Raw genomic sequence first — 22,888 nt, forward strand, 5'->3', positions numbered from 1 at the left:
CAGGATTGAACCTGAGGAGGTAGTTATTCAGTTTTAGCTTCCCGCTGCCATTTCACATTTCAGTCATCAGCAAGGAATCCGTATGCAGATCATATTGATTTTATTTTACTGTGTAAATTCCTTCTCTGTCTCTGCCAGCTCTGGGCCCTCTCTCGACCCTCCCACCGCTAAATGCAGCAATGAAGTGGAAATATTACATGATCCCCTCAAACTGCCGCATTGGTTTCTGCTCAGCATTTTCTCAACTTGATGTTCCCGTCTCTCTTCCAGCGAACCTGGTGGCGATTGTGATCCTGTCCCGGGGAAAGTGCGGTCTCTCCAAATGTGTCACTCGCTACCTGGTGGGAATGGCAGCGGCCGATCTCCTGGTCGTTATCTCGGAACCGTTGCTGAGATGGACTGCTCTGATTTATTTTCCCCGATCGTTCCTGTTCATCACTCCTGTGTGCAGACTCGATGAATGGTTGATTTTTGCGAGCACGGCGGCCTCAGTCTGGCTGACTGTCGCTTTCACCGTCGATCGATTTGTGGCGATTTGCTGTGAGAAGCTGAAAACGAAATATTGCACCGAGAGAACGGCGGCTGTGGTTATCGGGACAGTGAGTGTGCTGGCCTGTTTGGAGACTGTACCCTGGGGCTTTACACTCCGGCCTAGAGAAATAATTGACGGTGTTCCCTGGGATTGTCTTCTTACATCGAGCTACAAAAATCTCAGCACATGGGCGGCATTTGAGATGTTTCATCTCATTTTAACCCCTTGTGTCCCATTCTTTCTGATTTTACTGTTCAATATTCTGACGGTCAGGCGGATTCTAGAGGCCAGTCGAGCCCGCAGGGGGCTCCGGGGACAAAAGAGTGGAGAGAATGACAAGGACCGGGAGATGGAGAACCGACGCAAATCCATTGTTTTGCTCTTCAGCATAACCGGTAGTTTCATACTGCTGTGGGGAACACAGGTGGCAGTTTCTATCTATAGACGGATTTCAAGGAGTTTTGTTTATCCTGCTACGGATCCCCGTTACATCACACAACAGGCAGCGGGAATGCTGCAGGCTCTCAGTTCCTGCACCAACACGTGTATTTACGCCCTGACCCAGAGCAAATTCCGAGAGGAATTAAGGAATGCGGTGAAATACCCACTGAATCGTATTTTCAAACTCATTAAACGTTGAAAATAGATGCTGTAAAGTATTACTCTTCAGCTGCCTTCATGCTCCCTATTCTATCCTCCCACTTGTAGGTAAATGGAAACAATGTGACGAACAGAGTAACAAAACCAACACCACAAAAGCTACAGATACTCGAAACAGAAAGCAACACACATAAAATCAGGTCCTGATGAAGGGTCTTGCCCCCAGACGTAGATTGTTTACACTTTTCCTCACACAAAATGCTGGAGGAACTCAGCAGTCCAAGCAGTATCTGTGGAAAAGAGCAAGTGTCGACGTTTCGGGCCGAGACCCTTCATCAAAGACCTGCCAACTGTTTACTCGTTTCCATTTGGTGTGTATTGCCTTGAGAGTTACAAAACTGCTGTTTACATCTGATCCCAGAGGCATCAATGGGCCTCACCATCGCAGAGAACTCCCGTTTGCACCTCTCGTCCTGCCGTGTTAAATTGAAGTTTGAGGCGAACCTGTTTCCCCTGCTTCCCGTTTCTGACAAAACTGTAGTTTTGGAGTATACTTTGGTCTGTGTCAGCCACTCCTGATCCCGTCATAACCCGTCTTTTCCTTCACCCTCGTTTTCCCTGCCTTCTTTACCTGTAGGTTCTCTTTCTCTCTGCCACCTTGAACAATCTTCCTGTAAGAGTATTTTCCTGTTTTACGTTTGAAGAGAAAGTACCGTTACGTTCACTTGTCTCTCTGTGAGAGACAGAGAGCTGGTGAACGCGAGTGTGAGCAGGAGGCAGCGGGAGCGCTGAGGGCGCGAAGGAGAGAGCGAATGAGACATCGCGAGAACGAGGGCGCGTGGGAGTTGGCGTGAGGCAGAGCGCGCGAGGGAAATAGCGCGAGGCAGATGACGCAAGAGTGAGCTCCAGAGAGAGGGCGCGTAGGAGAGGTAGAGAATGATAGAACGAGAGAGAGAGATAGTGAAGCTATTGAGGCATTGTGAGTGAGACAGGGAGATAGAGAGAGAGATGGAAATAGAGAGTGATAGAGAGAAGTAGAGATAGTTACAGAGAGGTAGAGAGAGACAGAAATGGAGATTAAATGGATATTGAGGTAGAGGTAGAGAGACAGAAGAGGCTGTATGATATTCTCGGATCTGTGTTTCCCTTCCATCACTGAGATTGGCTTCTTTTGTGGATGATAAGCATTATTTTGAATTTTGAACTGCCATTATCGTAGAAATTTGTTTTTCCCCCTTAATGTATTAAAATCGTACGTGTTCTAATACAGTGTTTTGTTTCAACACGTGTGCAGGCTCCTTTGTTTGCGATTGCATAAGTCAATACCCTTCAGTGAATTAAAAATAAAACATACAGTGAATGAATTTTAAAACAATTTTCATTACAAAGAGGCTATTTGAAGGCACATGGATATACAGAAATGGAATGTTACGAATCACATGCAGCAATCACTTTCGCCGGCGTGGTGGTATGCGAGGAAATGAGTGAGATTGCAGGAAGTCGCGTTACCTTGATCATACCAGGGAAAAGGATGTCACTGAGACGGTACAGATCATTCTGAAAGGGCGGGGTGAGCAGCCAGGGGTCGCGGTACTTATTTGGACTAACAATAGAGAGACAAGGTAACCCCACCATAGAAAACCTCTTCTCCTCATTCACCCTGTCTAATCCTTTCAACATTCGGTAGATTTCAATAAGACCCCAACGCATTCTTCTCCATCTCAGTGAGCCCCAAAGCTGCCAAACACTCCTGATAGGTTAACCCCTTAATTCCCGGAATCATCCTCACGAACTTCCTCTGGACTCTCTCCAATTGCAACACATCATTTCTGAAACTTTGAGCCCAAAGCTGCTGACAACACTTTATGGGCGGCCAGACTAGCGTCTGATAAAACCTCAGCATTATTTCCTTGTTTTTATATTCTACTCCCCTTGAAACGGATGGTAACATTGCATTTTTTTTTCTTTACCACAGAGTCAAACTGTAAATTATCCTTTTGGAAGGCTTCCACGAGGACTCCCCTCTGCACCGCTGATGTTTGAATCTTCTCACCATTTATACAACAGACCACGTTATTGTTACTTTTACTAAAATGCGATGTCTTACATTTCCCAACGCTGATTCATCTGCCTCTTCTTTTGCCAATTCTTCCAAATTGTCTAAGTGCTGCTGCAGTCGCATTGCTCCCTCAGCAGTATATACCCGTCACCTCTCTGCGTATCAATCGCAAACCTTGACAAGAAGCTACCAATGTCATTATCCGAATCATTGACAAGCAGTGTGAAAAGTAACAGTCCCAATACCGACCCTCAGGAACACCACTTGTCACTGGCAGTAGCCAGAAAGGGCCCGCTGTATTCCTGCCCACCGTCTCCTCCATCGCCATTGCTCCATCCATACCATCATATGCCCTGCAACGCCATAGAGTGTTATCTTGTTGAGCAGCTTCATGTGTGGCACCTTATCAAATGCCTTCTGAAAATCCAAGTAAATGTCATTCACTGCATCTCCTTTCTACATCCTGCTTGTTAAATTCTCGATGATCTCCAACAGATTTGTCAGACAAGATTTCCCCACAGAAATCAAGCAGACCTCGACTTATTTCATCATTAGGCTCGAAGTACCCCGTAGCCTCATCCTTAATAATAGACTCCAACACTTTCCCAACCACTGAGGTTGGGACGATGCCAGAACCAAGTAACTCTTGAAAGATAATGATCAACGCATCGATACTCTCTTCAGTACACTCACCTTGGACTCTGTGTTGTAGTCCAGCTGGTCTAGGTGACTTGTCCACTTTAAGACCTTTGGGTTTGCATTGCACTTTTTCCTTTGTAAGAGCAGAGCCACTGTGTACTGCTTCCTGACACTCACGAACACGTGGCACACCGGTGTCTTCCACGTTCCAGACCGATTCAAAATAAACATTAAGTTCGTTTTACAAACAAGAGCAAACCTGCAGATGCTGGAAATCCAAGCTACACCTACTGGAGGAACTCAACAGGCCAGACAACAGTTTTGGAAAAGAGTACATTCGATGTTCTGGGCCGACACCCTTTGGCATTTTGTGTGTATTTCATTAAGTTCATCTGCCGTTTTTCAGTTCCCCATTACGACCCCAGTAGCATCATTTTACAATGACCCAATATCATCTCTCACCTCGCTTTTATATTTTTTATATAACGAAAAACTTCCTGTATCCTGCTTTATATTATTGGATATCTGGACCTCATATTTCACCTTTTCCTTTTTTAAGGCTTCTTTAGTCCAGTTTTGTTGAATTTTAAAAGATTCCTAATCATCCAATTTCCCATTCACTTTTGCTACTTAATATGCATTTTTTCCGAAGTTTTAGATTTGATCAGAAAGTCTTTCTTTACTTTTTTTTTGATCGTATCTTCAGAATGGACTGCCCATTCTCTTTTCTTTTTGTATAATGTAATGTTTTTTCCTTCATTTAAAATTCAAAGTTTTTACTTTCCTCTTCATGAACTGATAAGAGAATTAGCTGATTTTTTAGTATATATTACATACTAGCTTAACACTATGTATCATTTCGATAATGTCTATTTCAATCTCTGTTTGTATTATTATTTGTATATTTTTGAGATAATTCTCCTCTTGTTTGTGTTGATGTTCCTTTTAAATCAATAAACAGATTACTAAAGAAAGAAGAAATAAAACCTCTTCTTTCTGTGGATCATATCTATCCAGCACCTAGTGAATTACTCCCAGAAACTTCAACCATCTCTGCTCTGCCGTCATCGCATACAGTGTCCTACTCCAATCCACTTGGGCAAGGATCTCTCTATTCCATTGCGGTACTGATACATGTGACTTATGCTTCTCAAATTGTGGTTTGGATTCAATCATATTAGAATCATCGCCTCCTAAGGGTTCCTTTTGTCATGGTCCGATCCGTGATGTCCGCATTCCGGTTCACGGTCCGGTCCATTGACACTTGCTCCAGGTTTTCCTGTCTACCCTGTTTCTGTTCCTGTTGAGCACTAATAGAGGCAGCTGATTTTCGTTGGGGCTGGCAACATAAATATCTTCAGAGACCAGGGCGAGACTGCTGGGTTGTTCTTGTCCTTACTCCTTGTATCCCTTCCCCTGCCTTCTGTTTTCTCGCCTTGCATTGCCTGAAGCCTTGCCTTCTCTTGCCGGTAACTCTCGCCTCGTCTCACCCGAAGTCTTGTCTTGGAGCCACCCTGTACCTAGCTCCCTTCCTGTCCCTGACCTCCGCCGGGTGATTCAGGCTGTCTAGCCGTTACCCCGCGGTTGGTTTTGTCCCTTCCTGTCCCTTGCCTCCGTCAGGTAAGCCAGGCTGTATTGCCGTTACCCTGCGGTTGGTCCTGTCCCTTCCAGTCCCGTGCCTCCGTCGGGTAAGCCAGGCTGTATTGCCGTTACTCTGCGGTGGGTTCTGTCCCTTCCTGTACCTTGCCTCCGTCGGGTGGAGATCCGCGGCCTACCCCGGTGATCCGCGCCCTGCCCAGGAGGAGCTTCAAAACCCCAAGCCTCTAGCCTCGCCTCAAGTCTCTAGCCGAGTCTCGCCTCGTCTCCAGCCGAGCCTCGCCTCAAGCCTCGAGCCTCGCCTCGCCTCAAGTCTCTAGCCGAGCCTCGCCTCCAGTCTCTAGTCGAGCCTCGCCTCCAGTCTCCAGCCGAGCCTCGCCTCCAGTCTCCAGCCGAGCCTCGCCTCCAGTCTCCAGCCGAGCCTCGTCTCCAGTCTCCAGCCGAGCCTCGCCCCAAGTCTCTAGCCGAGCCTCGCCTCCAGTCTCCAGCCGAGCCTCACCTCAAGTGTCTAGCCGAGCCTCGCCTCCAGTCTCCAGCCGAGCCTCACCTCAAGCCTCGAGCCTCGCCTCGCCTCAAGTCTCTAGCCGAGCCTCGCCTCCAGTCTCTAGTCGAGCCTCGCCTCCAGTCTCCAGCCGAGCCTCGCCTCCAGTCTCCAGCCGAGCCTCGTCTCCAGTCTCTAGCCGAGCCTCGCCTCAAGTGTCTAGCCGAGCCTCGCCCCAAGTCTCTAGCCGAGCCTCGCCCCAAGCCTCGCGCCTCAAGTCTCAAGCATCAAGCATCAAGTCTCTGGTCTCCGGCCTCGCCTCAAGTCTCTGGTCTCCGGCCTCGCCTCAGGCCTGAAGACTCCAGCTCGTCCTGCCTGCCAGCCAAGTCTCGTCCTTGCCCAGTTCAGGGGTCCGAGCCAGAGGCAAGATCTAGTTACTAGTTCCTTGTCCAGTCTCTGGCTCGGAGTCCAAGCCCGGGCTCCTAGCTCTTTTGTCCAGTCCTGTTCCGGGTTCCCGGTTTTCGTGTCCATGTCCTTGCCATCACCCTGTATCCTAGTCCTGTTCCTAGTACTTCAGTGTCTGTGTCTTGCACTTGGGTTCGTCCCGAGCCAAGCCCTTATGACACCTTTACATTCAGCTGCCTATAAGATACACAAACACCCAATCTAAGATAGAATTCTCCTGAATATACTCAAGCAGAAACTGCTACAAAGAGCCATCTCGTAGGCATTCCAATAAACCCCTGTCTTGAGATCTGACACAAACCTGATTTTCCCAATCGATTTGAATATTGGACCCAAATACAACTGTGACATTACCGATTTTGCATGCCTTTTGAAGCTCAATACTGTGAATCAACTTAAAATCACACCCATAATGTTTTAAACCGCAAAGATTGAACTGAAGACTGCGCTTGCTTTCATACAAGCTTATATGCTTGACACTGGTAAAACCTGCCCGCAAGAATATTGGTCACCGTCTGTTTCAAGTGAATCCCGTCACTTTTGTGCAGATCACACCTGCCCCAGAAGACGCCCCAATTATCCCGAAATCTGAATGTCTGCCCTCTGCTCCAATTCTTCAGCCAGGCATTTATCTGCCACTTTATTCTATTCCTCTGCTCATTGTCGTGTGCGAAGACAACAATCCTGCTCCTCATCTGCCTTCCTAACTAACTGTATTCTGTTTTCAGGACCTCCTCCCTTTTCTACCTATGTCCTTGGCACCTATATGTGCAACGACTTCTGGGTGCACACCCTCCCTTTTCAGGATATTGTGGACGCGTTCAGAAACATATTGGACGCCGGCACCTGGGAAGCAACGGAATTTGTGTTTCTTTTCCGTGTCCACAGAATCACCTATCTGTCATAACGATAGAGACCCTTACAATTGCTGTCATCCGATTCAGTTGCAGAGGCAAGGCAACTGTTGCTTTCCCCTGGTATTCGTCCACCCTCCCCCAAAAAAGTACTCAAAAATGGAGTACTTACTGCAGAACGGTATGGCTACAAGCTTGCTCTCCACTGTCCAATGTTATCACTTCCCTCCCCTGACGTTCACCCTTATTTCTGTCTCACGTAGGCAGAGGGTGACTACCTCCCTGTACAGTGGCATACAAAGGCTTGGGCCCCCTGGGCAAAAATTCTGTTACTGTGAATAGCTAAGCGAGTAAAAGATGACCTGATTTCCAAAAGGCATGAAGTTAAAGAAGACACATTCCTTTAACATTTTAAGCAAGATGTTTTTTATTTTTATTTCCATCTTCTACAGTTTCAAAATAACAAGAAACAGGAGAAAGGATCGAAACAAAAGTTTGGGCACCGTGCTTGGCAGTACTTAGCAACACCCCCTTTGGCAAGTATACAGCTTGTAAATATTGTTTTGTAGCCAGCTAAGACACCTTCAATTCTTGTTGGGGGATTTTCACACACTCTTCCTTGCAAAGGGCTTCTAGTTCTGTGAGATTCTTGGGGCGTCTTGCATGCACTGCATTTTTGAGGTCTATCCACAGATTCTCGATGATGTTTAGGTCGGGGGACTGTGGGGGCCATGGCAAAACCTACAGCTTGCACCTCCTGAGGTATTTCGATCCACCCCCGTGCTTAACAGTTGGAGAGGTGTTCTTTCCATGAAATTCTGCACCCTTTTTTCTCCAAACATACCTTTGCTCATCTCGGCCAAAAAGTTCTATTTTAACTTCATCAGTCCACAGGACCTGTTTCCAAACTAATGAAGTTAAAATACAACGGGGGTGTCTCGATCATGCTTTGGGCTTGTGTTACAGCTGGTGGCACGGGGAACATTTCACTGGCAGAAAGAAGAATGAATTCAATTAAATATCAGCAAATTCTGGAAGCAAACATCACATCGTCTGCAAGAAAATGAAACGAAGATGAAACGACAATGGCTTCTACAGCAGGATAATGATCCTAAACACACCTCAGAATCCACAATGGACTACCTCAAGAGGCGCAAGCTGAAGGTTTTAAACATAGAACATAGAATAGTACAGCACATTACAGGCCCTTTGGCCCACAACTTTGTGCCGACCCTCAAACCCTGTCTCCCATATAACCTCCCACCTTAAATTCCTCCATATACCTGTCTAGTAGTCTCTTAAACTTCACTAGTGTATCTGCCTCCACCACTGACTCAGGCAGTGCATTCCACGCACCAATCTCTCTCTGAGTAAAAAACCTTCCTCTAACATCCCCCTTGAACTTCCCACCCCTTACCTTAAAGCCATATCTTCTTGTATTGAGCAGTAGTGCCCTGGGGAGGAGGCGTTGGCTATCCACTCTGTCTATTCCTCTTATTATCTTGTACACCTCTATCATGTTTCCTCTCATCCTGCTTCTCTCCAAAGAGTACAGCCCTAGCTCCCTTAATCTCTGATCATAATGCATACTCTCTAAACAAGGCAGCATCCTGGTAAATCTCCTCTGTACCCTTTCCAATGCTTCCACATCCTTCCTATAGTGAGGCAACCAGAAATGGACACAGTACTCCAAGTGTGCCCTAACCAGAGTTTTATAGAGCTGCATCATTAAATCGCGACTCTTAAACTCTATCCCTCCACTTATGAAGGCTACACTCCATAAGTTTTCTTAACTACCCTATCTACCTGTGAGGCAACATTCAGTGATCTGGGGACATGTACCCCCAGATCCCTCTGCTCTTCCACACTACCAAGTATCCTGCCATTTCTTTCTACTCTGCCTTGGAGTTTGTCCTTCCAAAGTGTACCACCTCACACTTCTCCGGGTTCAACTCCATCTGCCACTTCTCAGCCCACTTCTGCGTCCTATCAATGTCTCTCTACAATCCTTGACAATCCTCTACACTATCTACAACACCACCAATCTTTGTGTCGTCTGCAAACTTGCCAACCCACACTTCTAACCCCACATCCAGGTCGTTAATAAAAATCACGAAAAATAGAGGTCCCAGAACAGATCCTTGTGGGACACCACTCGTCAGAATCCTCCAATCTGAATGTACTCCCTCCACCACCATCCTCTGCCTTCTGCAGGTAAGCCAATTCTGAATCCACCTGGCCAAACTTCCCTGTATCCCATGCCTTCTGACTTTCTGAATAAGCCCACCGTGAGGAAGCTTGTCAAATGCCTTATTAAAGTCTATATAGATCACATCCACTACACTACCCTCATCTATATGCCTGGTCACCTCCTCAAAGAACTCAAACAGGCTTGTTGGACACTATCTGTCCTTCACAAAGCCATGCTGACTGTCCCTGATCAGACCATGATTCTCTAAATGCCCGTAGATCCTATCTCTAAGAATCTTTTCCAACAGTTTTCCCACAGCGGACGTAAGGCTTACTGGTTTATAATTAACCGGGCTATCCCTAGTACCTTTTTTGAACAAGGGGACAACATTTGCCTCCCTCAAATCCTCCGGTATCATTCCCGTGGACAACGAGGACATAAAGATCCTAGCCAGAAGCTCAGCAATCTCTTCCCTCGCCTCATGGAGCAGCCTGGGGAATATTCCGTCACGCCCCGGGAACTTATCCGTCCTAATCTATTTTAACATTTCCAACACCTCCTGTGCCTTAATATCAACATGCTCCAGAACATCAACCTCACTCATATTGTCCTCACCATCATCAAGTTCCCTCTAATTGGTGAATACTGAAGAGAAGTATTCATTGAGCACCTCGCTCACTTCCACAGCCTCCAGGCACATCTTCCCACCTTTATCTCTAATCAGTCCCACCTTCACTCCTGTCATCCTTTTGTTCTTCACATAATTGAAGAATGCCTTGGGGTTTTCCTTTACCCTACTCACCAAGACCTTCTTATGCCCCCTTCTTGCTCTTCTCAGCCCCTTCTTAAGCTCCTTTCTTGTTTCCCTATATTCCTCAATAGACCTATCTGATCCCTTCTTCCTAAACCTCATGTATGCTGCCTTCTTCCACCTGACTAGATTTTGCACCTCACTGGTCACCCATGGTTCCTTCACCCTACCATTCTTTATCTTCCTCACCGGGACAAATTTATCCCTAACATCCTGCAAGAGATCTCCAAACATCGACCACGTGTCCATAGTACATTTCCCTGCAAAAACATCATCCCAATACACACCTGCAAGTTCTAGCCTTATAGCCTTATAATTTGCCCTTCCCAATTAAATTTTTTCCTGTCCTCTCTGATTCTATCCTTTTCCATGATAATGCTAAAGGCCAGGGAGTGGTAGTCTCTGTCCCCCAGATGCTCATCCACTGAGAGATCTGTGACCTGACCCGGTTCATTACCTAGTATTAGATTTAGTATGGCATTCCCCCTGGTCGGCATGTCAACATACTGTGACAGGAATCCGTCCTGGACACACTTAACAAATTCTGCCCCATCGAAACCGTTGGAACTAATCAGATGCCAATCAATATCAGGGAAGTTAAAGTCACCCATGATAACAACCCTGTTATTTTTGCACCTTTCCAAAATCTGCCTCCCAACCTGTTCCTTTGTATCTCTGCTGCTACCAGGGGGCCTATAGAATACCCCCAATAGAGTAACTGCTCCCTTCCTGTTCCTGACTTCCACGCATACTGACTCAAAAAAGGATCCTGCTGCATTACCCACCCTTTCTGTAGCTGTAATAGTATCCCTGACCAGTAATGCCACCCCTCCTCCCCTTTTTCCACCCTCTCTATCCCTTTTAGAGCACTGAAATCCAGGAATATTGAGAATTCATTCCTACCCTTGTGCCAGCCAAGTCTCTGTGATGGCCACTGCATCATAATTCCATGTAAGTATACAAGCTCTCAGTTCATCACCTTTGTTCCTGATGTTTCTTGCATTGAGGTACACACACTTCAGCCCTTCTACCTTACTGTCTTTACACCGTATATTCTGCTTCTCTTTCCTGAAAGACTCTCTATATGTTAGATCCGGCTTTACTCCATGCACTTCTTTCACTGCTCTATCGCCCAGGGTCCCAACCCCCTTGCAAATTAGTTTAAACCCTCCCTAACCATTCTAGCATAACTACCTACAAAGATATTGGTCCCCTTCGAGTTCATGTGCAATCCTTCCATTCTGCACAGGTCCCACCTTCCCCAGAAGAGATCCCAAAGTTAAAAAAAATCAAAAACCCTGCTCCCTGTACCAACTCCTCAGCCACGGATTCAACTGCCATCTCCTCCAATTCTTACCATCAGTGTCACGTAGCACTGGCAGCAATCCTGAGAATGTCACCCTTGAGGTCCTGTTCTTCAGCCTTCTGCCTAGTTCCCCAAACTCACACTTCAGGACCTCATCCCTCTTCCTGCCTATGTCGTTGGTCCCAAGGTGTATCACGACTTCTGGTTGCTTTCCCTCTCGTACCAGGATCTCGTGCACCCGGTCAGAGACATCCCGGACCCTGGCACCCGGGAGGCAACAAACCATGCGGATGTCCTTCTCACGTCCACAAGATCTCCTGTCTGCTCCCCTGACTATAGAGTCTCCAATGACGACAGCTCTCCTCTTCTCTGTCCCACCCTTCTGCACCACCGGGTCAGACTCAGTGCCGGAGGCCCTGCCACCGTGGCTCACATCTAGTCAGTCGTCCCTGCCAACAGTATCTAGGGCGGTAAACTTATTATTCAATGGAATGGCTACAGGGGTGCTCTGCACTACCTGTCTGCTCACCTTCGATTTCTCTCCTCTGATTCTCACCCAACGACCTGCTTCCAACAGCCTAGGTGTGACTACCTCCCTGTTTTGCCATGGCCCTCATAGACCCCGACCTAAACATCATCTAAAAACTGTGGATAGACCTCAAAGGAGCAGTGCATGCAAGACGGCCCAAGAATCTCACAGAACTAGAAGCCTTTTGCAAGGAAGAAATGGCGTAAGTCCCCAAAACAAGAATTGAAAGACACTTAGCTGCCTGCAAAAAAACGTTTACAAGCTTGACAAACTTTCCAAAGGGGGTGCTACTAACCACTGACCATGCAAGGTGCCCAAACATTTGCTTCCGGCGCTTTTTCTCTCCTGCTACGGTATTTTGAAACTGTTAAAAATGGAAGTAAAACAGTAATTTTGCTTAAAATATTTAAAAATTGTGTCGTCTTTAACTTTATGCCTTTTGGAAATCAGTTCATCTTTTACTCGCTTGGCTATTCACGGTAACAGAAATTTTGATAAGGGGTGACCACACTTTTGCATGCCACTGTATACTGGAAAGTCGTACTAGTGCTGGAACAGTCAGTCAGACTGGACTCGTCCAGTGGACATAGTCATTACAGAACCATAATGTCGTTGTTAACAGAGTTAGCAGTACGAACATTCTCGCAGGCAATTTAACTTACCGGGTCAACCTCATGAGTGTCGGACGACAGTGGTACAAATACGAAGTGGACCACTCAGTCCCATTTTAAAATCAGGAGAGGAAAGTAACGTCATTCGACCAGGAAGTTCCTCTTTAAGGATATTTTAAATTAGATTAGATTAGATTAGATTATGAGGACACGCAGTCCTCTTTTATTGTCATTTAGTAATGCATATTTGTTGCTGGATCGTCATCAGTTCAGGATGGAGAGAGACTTACAGGATGTAGTATGTATGTGCAGGGTCAGGAAGGTGTAGAGATGGAAGTTGTTTCAATCAAATTGCAAACAACAATGAGTGCACAAGCGACAGAGTTTGCTGCTATAGCTTTTGTTGTCAGCCATCCAGACAGATATCCTTCAGGATCAGTCATACACTCAGATAGTATGTATGTTTGTAACAGTTTGACTGAATGGTTATCGTAATCGGAAGCGAGAGATTATGTATGAGCAGATCGTACACCATTACCAGCAGAACCCTTGTTGAAGAACTTATTTGAGATGACAAGAGGAAAAACTGATGGAGTTAAAAAGGTGAGGCTCACTTGAAACCATTCCCGTCAGGGAACAGGAATGCTGATGGGTTTTCCAAACTGAGAGCAAAACGTGGGAATGGAATCCAGATGTGGAGGGAGTGACGTCACTGAAACCAGCAAACAGTGTGGCCATAGACAGAGTCACGGTACAGCAACAGGACCAGCAGTGGGCAAAGGTGCAAAGAGGAGAGAATTCAGCAGAATATGGGAAATATTCGGGAATACGGATACGGAATAGATTGTACTTATTAATGGTAGACTTGTACTGCCAGAAAGTGAAAGAAACCAGATGATGCATTGGTAGCAGGACATTTTTGGGCACAGATAGAACTATGGAACAGTTGAAGAATCTGTGTTGGTGGCCAAAAAGGCGAAAAGATGTGGAACATGATAGAAATAATTGTTTGATTTGTGTCCAGTATAGCCCAGATTAAGAGTCAAAGTCTGTCTCCAGCCTTTGTGGCCCATCAGGCCGGTGCTTATGCCGGTTTCTGTGGCGTGAAGCGACTGTGAGTACGAGACTTCCACCCACCCCTCCCCACCACCGGATAGGACGCCGGTCTATCGCGAGGTAAACCCCTAGCATTTGCCAGTACCCATTTTCAGCTGGGTGGACTGGAGCAGTGTGTGGTTATGTGCCTTGTTCAAAGACACAACTCGCTGCCTTGTCCGAGACTCGAACCCACGACCCTGACGGGAATGGTTTCAAGTGAGCCTCACCTTTTTAACTCCATCAGTTTTTCCTCTTGTCATCTCAAATAAGTTCTTCAACAAGATCATGAGCCCAATGCCCTAACCACTTGGCCAGGCGCCACACAGATAGCCCAGATAAAACCTATAAAAAGCAGTTTTACACACATACATGGACCACGGGTTCACCTGTAGATCGATATTTTAGGACTTTTACCTCCATCCCGACGAGGACTGTAATATATCCCAATGATAGTGGATATTTCTACCAAGTGGATAGAGGCTTTCCAAACTAGAAATAAGGAACGAGATCATGGGTCAGCATCTATCCCAGGCAACTCAATCCCGGTCGCTGTTGAGCCACAAGATCTTCTGTATATACAGAACCTTGTCCCACGGTGGAGTCGACCACAACTGATACCACAGCCATTGCGGACCCAACTGTTCCTTGTCCCGCGATCAGTTTCAGACAGATGCAGCAGGAGTTGGACTTGAATTAGAGGAAACGGAAGGACAAATTGCTCTAGTACCAACATGTAGGAATTACTCTCGTAGCAGAGTAAGGATTTTGCACCAGTCTTCAGCGCAGACAACACTGAGAGTACACCGGAAATTTGAGAGTATCAGGGGGCAGAAGTGAGCGCAGTTGCTGGCATGCCGCGCTAGATGCCTGGGAAGGTGAAAGGTCTGAAGGTAGATGGATCACCTGGACCGGATGGACGACATCCTATGGTTCTGAATGTGGTATCGGAAGAGATCGTGGAGATACTGATCCTTTAAATTCCACAATATTCTAGAATGCTTCCCGAGGTTTTGAAAATTGCGACCTGCACACTTTCAGAATGGAGGGAGGCAGAAGAAAAGAAATTATAGGACAGTTAGCCTTGCCAGTGGTTGAAAAGTGACTGGATTATTTTATTCAGGATGAGCTTTCGGGGTACTTAGAGGCGCATGAGAAAATAGGTCAACAGCAGGGATTTCGAAAGGGGGAATCTTTCCTAGCCAAAGTTCAAAGTGCATTTATTATCAAAGTGTGTGTAGATAATACAACCCTAAGATTCATCGTCTTGCAGACAGCCACAAACCCAAGAAACGCAGAACACATTTTTAAAAAATCAGTGAACCACCGAAGGTAGCGAGAGAGAATTATAACAGATCATGCACACAATATAAGTGAGCAAATACCATTCAGGAAGTCTGGAGTAGCCGGAACAGGCCACGGCTCAGCCTCAGTTCACCACAGAGGCGAGTAAACATCGCGGAGCAGCTTATAGAACCTGCCTGTCTCGCACCTCTGGTTTCAACACCTCCTGTTTTCAGTCCATCTGGACTGGCATTTAAATCGTCTAAACATCGGTTCGTTCCTTTCTCCTGAACCCTGGCACTGCCGCTCTGGGACTAGATCTCGCCGTCACGTTTCAGCCCGTGCCCGATCTTTCCAAATCGGCCCTGTGCTTAGAGTGACCAAAGCTCGCTCGTGGTTTAGGTGGCTGTGCCTCCCTGGCTCTCCTCTGCTCTGACTTGCTTCATGTTCCTCAACCTCGCCGAGATGTCACGTCTCACACATATACTTCAACCCTCAACTCATCTTCACTTTCACTCACCTCTCCGTTGTTCGCGGTGATCGGCAACCATGAGTTCTACAAGTAAAACTATTCTGAATAACGTGTTATTCGCAGTCTTCGTTTTATTGGCCGCCAGTAAGTAGTTGCTGAGCTTCATGAGCACCATTGTAAACTGAAATCAGTCAGGGCATAACAGATAGGATTGACAATGGAGAGTCAGTGCGTGTTGTGCATTTGAATTTTGATAATGTGCCATACGTGAGGCTATTTAAAATAAGAGTCCATGGTAACACAGGAAAGGCACTAGTATGCAGAGGAGAGCGACTGACTGGTGGAAGACAAAAAAAATGCTGTAAAGGGTACCTTACTTGGTTGTCTGCAGTGACTAGTGGTGTGCTGCAGGGGTCGCTGTTGGGAGCGCTTCTTTTCACATTATATATTACTGACTTGGATGAAAGAATCAGCTTCGGGGCCACGTTTGCAGACGAAAAGAAGGTAGGTGAAAAGTCTAAACTTGAACATTACAAAGTTAATTTTATTGTCAAAGTATATACATGTCACCATATACAACTCTGAGATTCATTTTCTGATGGGCATGCTCAACAAATCCTTCGATTAATAAGCATAACACAATCAATGAAACACTACCCTACTTGGGTATTCATCTAGAAAACAACAAAATGAGCAAATACAAACGTAAATAATGATAATAATAACAAAAAATAAGCCGTAAATATCGAGAACATGCAATGAAGAGTCCCTGAGAGTGATTCCATTGGTTGTGCGAACCATTCAATGATGGGGCGAGTGAAGCAGAGTGAAGTTTTCCCCTTTGGTTCAGAGATTGATGGTTCAGGATGTTGGATCTGTTTATTTTCTGAACCTTACCGTTCTTCCGGGATCAGGAATGACAACCAGAATTAATCACATCTATAGTTCACTGCGGACTACAAACTGCTCTACTGCTTTCTGCCAGTTGGTGGGGATGAACTACCACATACTGAAAAGTGCAGGACCTTCTTAAATAGTACAAGTCTTACAAAAATACTATTTAACAGCAAACAGTGTTTTCCAACAAGCTGTAAAAACTATTCCTGAAATGGAGGTGTGAGTTCAGAAGCTCCTGTACTTTCTTCCGGATGTCAGCAGGGCAAAGTGAGAATGACAAGGGTGGTGGGTGTCCCAGATGGAAACTGCTTTCCGTGACAATGTTTCATGTAGCTGTGCTGACTGGGGGAGAAGGCTTTACCCGTGACAAACTTTCATGTAGATGTGCTGACTGGGGGAGAGGGCTTTACCCGTGACAATCTTTCATGTAGATGTACTGACTGGGGAAGAGGAATTTACTGTAACAATGTTTCATGTAGATGTGCTGACTGGGGGAAAGGGCTTTACCCGTGACAATGTTTCATGTAGATGTGCTGACTGGGGGAGAGGGCTTTACGCGTAACAATGTTTCATGTAGATGTGCTGACTGGGCGAGAGGGATTTACCCGTGACAATATTTCATGCAGATGTACTGACTGGGGTCGAGGACTTTACCTGTGACAATGTTTCATGTAGATGTGCTGATTGCGGGAGAGGGTTTTACCTGTGAAAATGTTTCATGTGGATGTGCTGACTGGGAAAGAGGGCTTTACACGTGACAATGTTTCATGTAGATGTGCTGACTGGGGGAGAGGGATTTACCCGTGACAATATTTCAGTTAGATGTGCTGACTGGGGGAGAGGGATTTACCCGTGAGAATATTTCATGTAGATGTGCTGACTGGGGGAGAGGGTTTTATCTGTGACAGTGTTTCATGTAGATGTGCTAACTGGGGGAGAGGGATTTACCCGTGACAATATTTCATGTAGATGTGCTGACTGGGGGAGAGGGTTTTACCTGTGACAATATTTCATGTAGATGTGCTGACTAGGGGAGAGGGATTTACCCGTGACAATGTTTCATGTAGATGTGCCGACTGTGGGAGAGGGCTTTACCTGTGACAATGTTTCATGTAGATGGGCTGACTAGGGGAGAGGGCTTTATCGGTGACAATGTTTCATGTAGATGTGCTGGCTGGGGGAGAGGGATTTACCTGTGACAATGTTTCATGTAGATGCGCTGACTGGGGAGAGGGCTTTACCTGTGACAATGTTTCATGTAGATGTGCTGACTAGGGGAGAGGGCTTTATCGGTGACAATGTTTCATGTAGATGTGCTGACTGGGGTCGAGGACTTTACCTGTGACAATGTTTCATGTGGATGTGCTGATTGCGGGAGAGGGTTTTACCTGTGAAAATGTTTCATGTGGATGTGCTGACTGGGAAAGAGGGCTTTACACGTGACAATGTTTCATGTAGATGTGCTGACTAGGGGAGAGGGCTTTATCGGTGACAATGTTTCATGTAGATGTGCTGACTGGGGGAGAGGGATTTACCTGTGACAATGTTTCATGTAGATGTGCTGACTGGGGAGAGGGCTTTACCTGTGACAATGTTTCATGTAGATGTGCTGACTAGGGGAGAGGGCTTTATCGGTGACAATGTTTCATGTAGATGTGCTGACTGGGGGAGAGGGATTTACCTGTGACAATGTTTCATGTAGATGTGCTGACTGGGGGAGAGGGATTTACCTGTGACAATGTTTCATGTAGATGTGCTGACTGGGGAGAGGGATTTACCTGTGACAATGTTTCATGTAGATGTGCTGACTGGGGGAGAGGGATTTACCTGTGACAATGTTTCATGTAGATGTGCTGACTGGGGAGAGGGCTTTACCTGTGACAATGTTTCATGTAGATGTGCTGACTGGGGGAGAGGGATTTACCTGTGACAATGTTTCATGTAGATGTGCTGACTGGGGGAGAGGGATTTACCCGTGACAATGTTTCATGTAGATGTGCTGACTGTGGGAGAGGGCTTTATCGGTGACAATGTTTCATGTAGATGTGCTGACTGGGGGAGAGGGCTTTATCGGTTACAATGTTTCATGTAGATGTGCTGACTGGGGGAGAGGGGTTTACCCGTGATGGACAGGACATTTTTTTTTTGGCGTAATACCTTAAGACTCTAAACTAATTCAAAGGAAGATACAGAGTCCTAAATGGGAGTTGAACTTCGAGTTTCCTTCATTAGTATTATATGCTGGTGTGATGATGTTTGCAGTTCACGTATTCGTATATGTTACGTACCTCGCGGATATCTTGTGACCGTCTTATGAGGATGATTTAATGGTCCTGGGGAGTTCACATGATGTCATTCCCCCCCACCCCGATGTGAGGTCACGTGATGACCTGTTCTCAACAGGTATATTCTGTATAAGTGTAGACCCCTGGTGACGCAGTTAGTTTTCCCAGTTGAGTTTTCAGTTAGATCGTCAGTCAGATACTCCGCTATGATGCTTATTAGTCCCATGACGCAGTATAGTTTTAAAACGGAGTTTTACTTTCTATTATCATGTACAGAACTGTTGGGCCGGTAGTTGACCAATCGCTGCCAGGTTTGTTGACGTATCTTTTCAGTAGTATTGGAGAGTGAAGACGGGAACCTGAAGGAGTCGTCCGGTGGTTTTGGAGAGAATCGACCATTATTGAATTCGTTCAAGTAAGAGTGTTCTGCATGAGATAACCTCTGCTAAAAGCAGCAGAAAAGGTTGTGCAGTATCTATTCTACAGAGGAAAAATGACAGCGCCTTTAAAACGTTTTATTTTCATCGTCGTGAGTCCTGCAGACAAGGCAGGTTTCGGCTGGGATCGGCAGTAACGTCGAGTCCTCGAGGAATTCTTTACTTCAGGAAAGTCAATCCTAATTGACTGTATAAATCTTTTGGACTTTCAAATTTACCATTCTAAGAACTGTGTTCTAATTTACCACTTTAAGACCGTGTTTGCATTTACCGCTTTAAGAACTAATACTGAGTTTAGAGGTTTGTTAAATAGCCGCATAGCAGTTTGCTGCTGGTTAAGGTTTTCACTTGTTTGAGCAGAGTTTAATAAATGTTCATTTGTTTATAAAACCTGACTCATTTCTATATTCATTGTTGCCAGTTACGTGACATATACATAACCCATAACGAATTATTTAAACAAATAAGAAAGATAAATCAAACAACATATATGCAAGGTTAGTCAAATGTTTCTGAAATATTAAATACACAGCAGTATCCACCACTTTTGGAAGGATCCTCGTAACTGGATTTAAGTGCAGACCCAGTACAGGTCCTCCAAAATAATAACACCGCAGAATTTAAGGTTGCTGACCGCCTCCAACTGTAATCCCCCGATTAAATTTGACTTGTGGACCTCCGCTTTCCTTCTACTGAAGTCCATAATCATTTCCTTTGTCCTGATGACATTCAGTAAGTGGCTGTTTTTGGCATCAGTCAGCCAGAGTTTCAAATTTCCTCTTCGATGCTGATTCATCCCCACCTTTAATCCGGCCAACGACAGTGGTGTCATCAGCAAACTTGAATATGGCATTGGAGCTGTGCTTAAATTCACAGTCTAACGCTGTGGATCAGGATGTGAAGGGGACGACAGTACTGACAAGTAATTCCGTAGTTAGAGGAATAGACAGGAGATTATGTGGACGTGATACAGACGCCCCGATGGTATGTTACCTCCCAGGTGCTATGGTCATGGATGCCTCAGATCGGCTCCACAAGATTCTAAAGAGTGATCGTGAAGGGCCAAACGTTTTGGTACATATTGGCACCAATGAAATAGGCAGGAAAGCTGAGGAGGTCCTCAAGAGATATTTTCGGAAGCGAGGTAGAAAGCTGAAACCAGGACCTCAAGAGTAGTAATCCCTCGATTGCTACCTGTGCCATGTGCCAGTGAAAGTAAGAATAGGATAATTTTGCAGATGATACAGTGGCTGAGAATCTGGTGGGCGGGGGGGAGGGAGGGTGTTCAGATTCCTGGATCACTGGCGAACCTAGGACCTGAACAAAAGGGGCTGCTTACACCTGAACTCGAGGGCTTCGAATATCCAGATGGGTAGGTTTGCTAGAGCTGTTCGAAAGGGTTTGAACTAATTTGGCAGCAGATGGGAACCGGAGTGATAGGGCGGGAGAGTAGCTGGTTTACAAACAGCAGCAGTGTGTAGTGAGACTGCCAGCTTGCAATGCAAAAGGGTGAAAACATCGAAAAGGGTGATGATTACAGAACTGAAGGCGTTAAAATTGAATGTGGGCAGTTTACAGAATAAGGGAGATGAACTTGTGTCGCAGTTACAGATTGTCATTATGACGTTGTGGGCATGATTGAATAGTGGTTGAAAGAAGAATATAGCTGGGAGCTTCATGTCCAAGGATACAGATTATCAGGAGGCGTGTGGAGGGTCTGTTGGTAAAATATGAAATCAAATCTTCGAAAGAGGTGACATAGTATTGCAAGGTGTAAAATACTGACTTGAAGGGGGTAAATACTTATGCAATTCATTATGCTGTGTTTTATATTTGTACTTAATTTCGATCACTTTGTAGAGAGTTGTTTTCAATTTGACACGTAAGAGTCTTATTTTCTGTTGATCAATGTCAAAAAAGCCGAATTAAGTCCACTGTGATTCAATGTTGTAAAACAATAAAACATTAAAAAAAATCATGTCTGAGGGTGTGTTGTATCTGTTCACTGTTTGAGATTATACTAAATGAAGAACATTGAATGGGAAGGAAGGTTTGAGTATAAGAATAAAGATCTCCTCTGGAGGTATATGGAGTCCTGGTGAGAGCGTACATGGAACACTGTGCACTGGTCTGGTCTTCCGTCCAGAGTCAGCCTGTGGGATGAAGGAAATGAAAACAAGTTTCCAAGATGTATTTGGGAGTGAGGTAGTGTCCCCGGCGAGATTACACTGACTGGGACTGTCTCAAAATTAGAGAAATGACAAGTTGTCTGACAGAGACAGTCACGATCTCACTGAGTACGGGCTGGAATGATCTTTTCCTGGCTGGGATGAGGATCCAGGGATCACAGATTCAAAATCCAAGATCATCTCAGCTGGACGGAGATGAGGAGATTTTTATTAAATTCAAAAGGGAAATTTAAAGGCTCAGCGATGCTGGTAATGTTGCATAAAAGTCGAGCTGAGGTCAAAGATCAGACATGTTCTGAGTGAAGGATAGAACAGGTGCGAGGGTCGAAGGTCACACATCTTCCTGTTTCTGATTTTCGCAAGCACGAGTTTACTTTTGCGCCTCGTTCTCCCTTGGCCTTCATCTTGTCGGATTACTCAAGTGCACGGTGAGGTCTCCGGAGACATCGGCAGCGGCTGCGGGGCATCTCCCTTCTCCCAGGAGCAGAGGACGGGTCTGGGACAAAGATCCAGACAAGAAGCCCCGATGCACGGCGGTAAAAGGCCGGGTACCCTCCGTGTAGATGAAGCATCTCACGGAATCACCGTCAGTCTCTTCACCTCTGCCATCGGAAGGTTTCAACACCCCAGCAGATGTTGCAGCCTTTAATCGAAGTGCCGCTTCCGATCTCCGGCCTCTCCCTGAGTCCACTCGCTCCTGGTTCCAAAGCCCGATCCGCTCTGAACGCTCAGTGTCCCGCCCACTGACACTCCTCAGCCAATGAGAGCATGCTTCTCCCAGCGGTGCTCGCTGATTGGCTGTGAGTGTGTCTGAGGACGGGTTGTTGCCTGGAGCTGGAGATGTCAGTCACAGTTTGTTCTCAGAATCAATGGAAGTTCCCCGAAACTCAAAGTTCAAAGTAAATTTTATTATCAGAGTACAGATAAGTCACCGCATACAATCCCGAGATTTATTTTCCTGCGGACATACTCAGAAAATCTATAAACAGTAACTATAACAGGATCAGTGAAAGATGAACCAGAGTGTAGACGACAACAAACTGTGCAAATGCAAATATAAATAAATAGCAATAAATAACGAGAACGTGAAATAACCGCAGCGGCTGCCGGTGGATCTCCGGAGCTCTCACCGCTCCCCTGTGCAATCTGATGGGCTGAAGGCCAAGGGAGAACAAGGGGCAAAGGTAACTCCCGCTGCTGAGAATAAGGAACAGGAGCAGGCGTGGCCATTCGGCCCCTCAAGCTAAATCTGCCCTTCACTCAGAACATGACTGGTATGTATGGAGGTGTATAGAGGGATATAGTCCGTGTGCAGGTCAGTGGGACTAAGCAGAAAATGGTTCGGCACAGCCAAGAAGAGCCAAAAGGCCTGTTTCTGTGCTGTAGTTTTTCTATGGTTCTGTGGTTTCTATGACTGATCTTTTACCTGAGTGCCAATTTCTCGCAACGTTCCTATCATCACTGAAACCCGAAATATGTCTTTTGAATTTAGAAACTTTGTGGAGAAAATCCCAAAGATTCACTGCACTGCGGTTGAGGAAATTGCTCTGCATCT

At 45.9% G+C, this 22,888-nt stretch overlaps 1 protein-coding gene across 1 annotated transcript in view; it reads left to right on the forward strand.

Moving 5' to 3' along the window:
* The window catches only part of LOC140185043 (uncharacterized), a 423,878-nt gene that overhangs the window by 331,519 nt on the left and 69,471 nt on the right, over window positions 1–22,888 (forward strand). The window contains 2 exon segments of the mRNA XM_072238262.1: window positions 1,837–1,982; window positions 21,697–21,881. Coding sequence (XP_072094363.1) covers window positions 1,837–1,982; window positions 21,697–21,881 — 331 coding nt within the window.

The sequence above is a fragment of the Mobula birostris genome, chromosome 20, assembly GCF_030028105.1.
Source record: "Mobula birostris isolate sMobBir1 chromosome 20, sMobBir1.hap1, whole genome shotgun sequence".
Taxonomy (NCBI): domain Eukaryota; kingdom Metazoa; phylum Chordata; class Chondrichthyes; order Myliobatiformes; family Myliobatidae; genus Mobula; species Mobula birostris.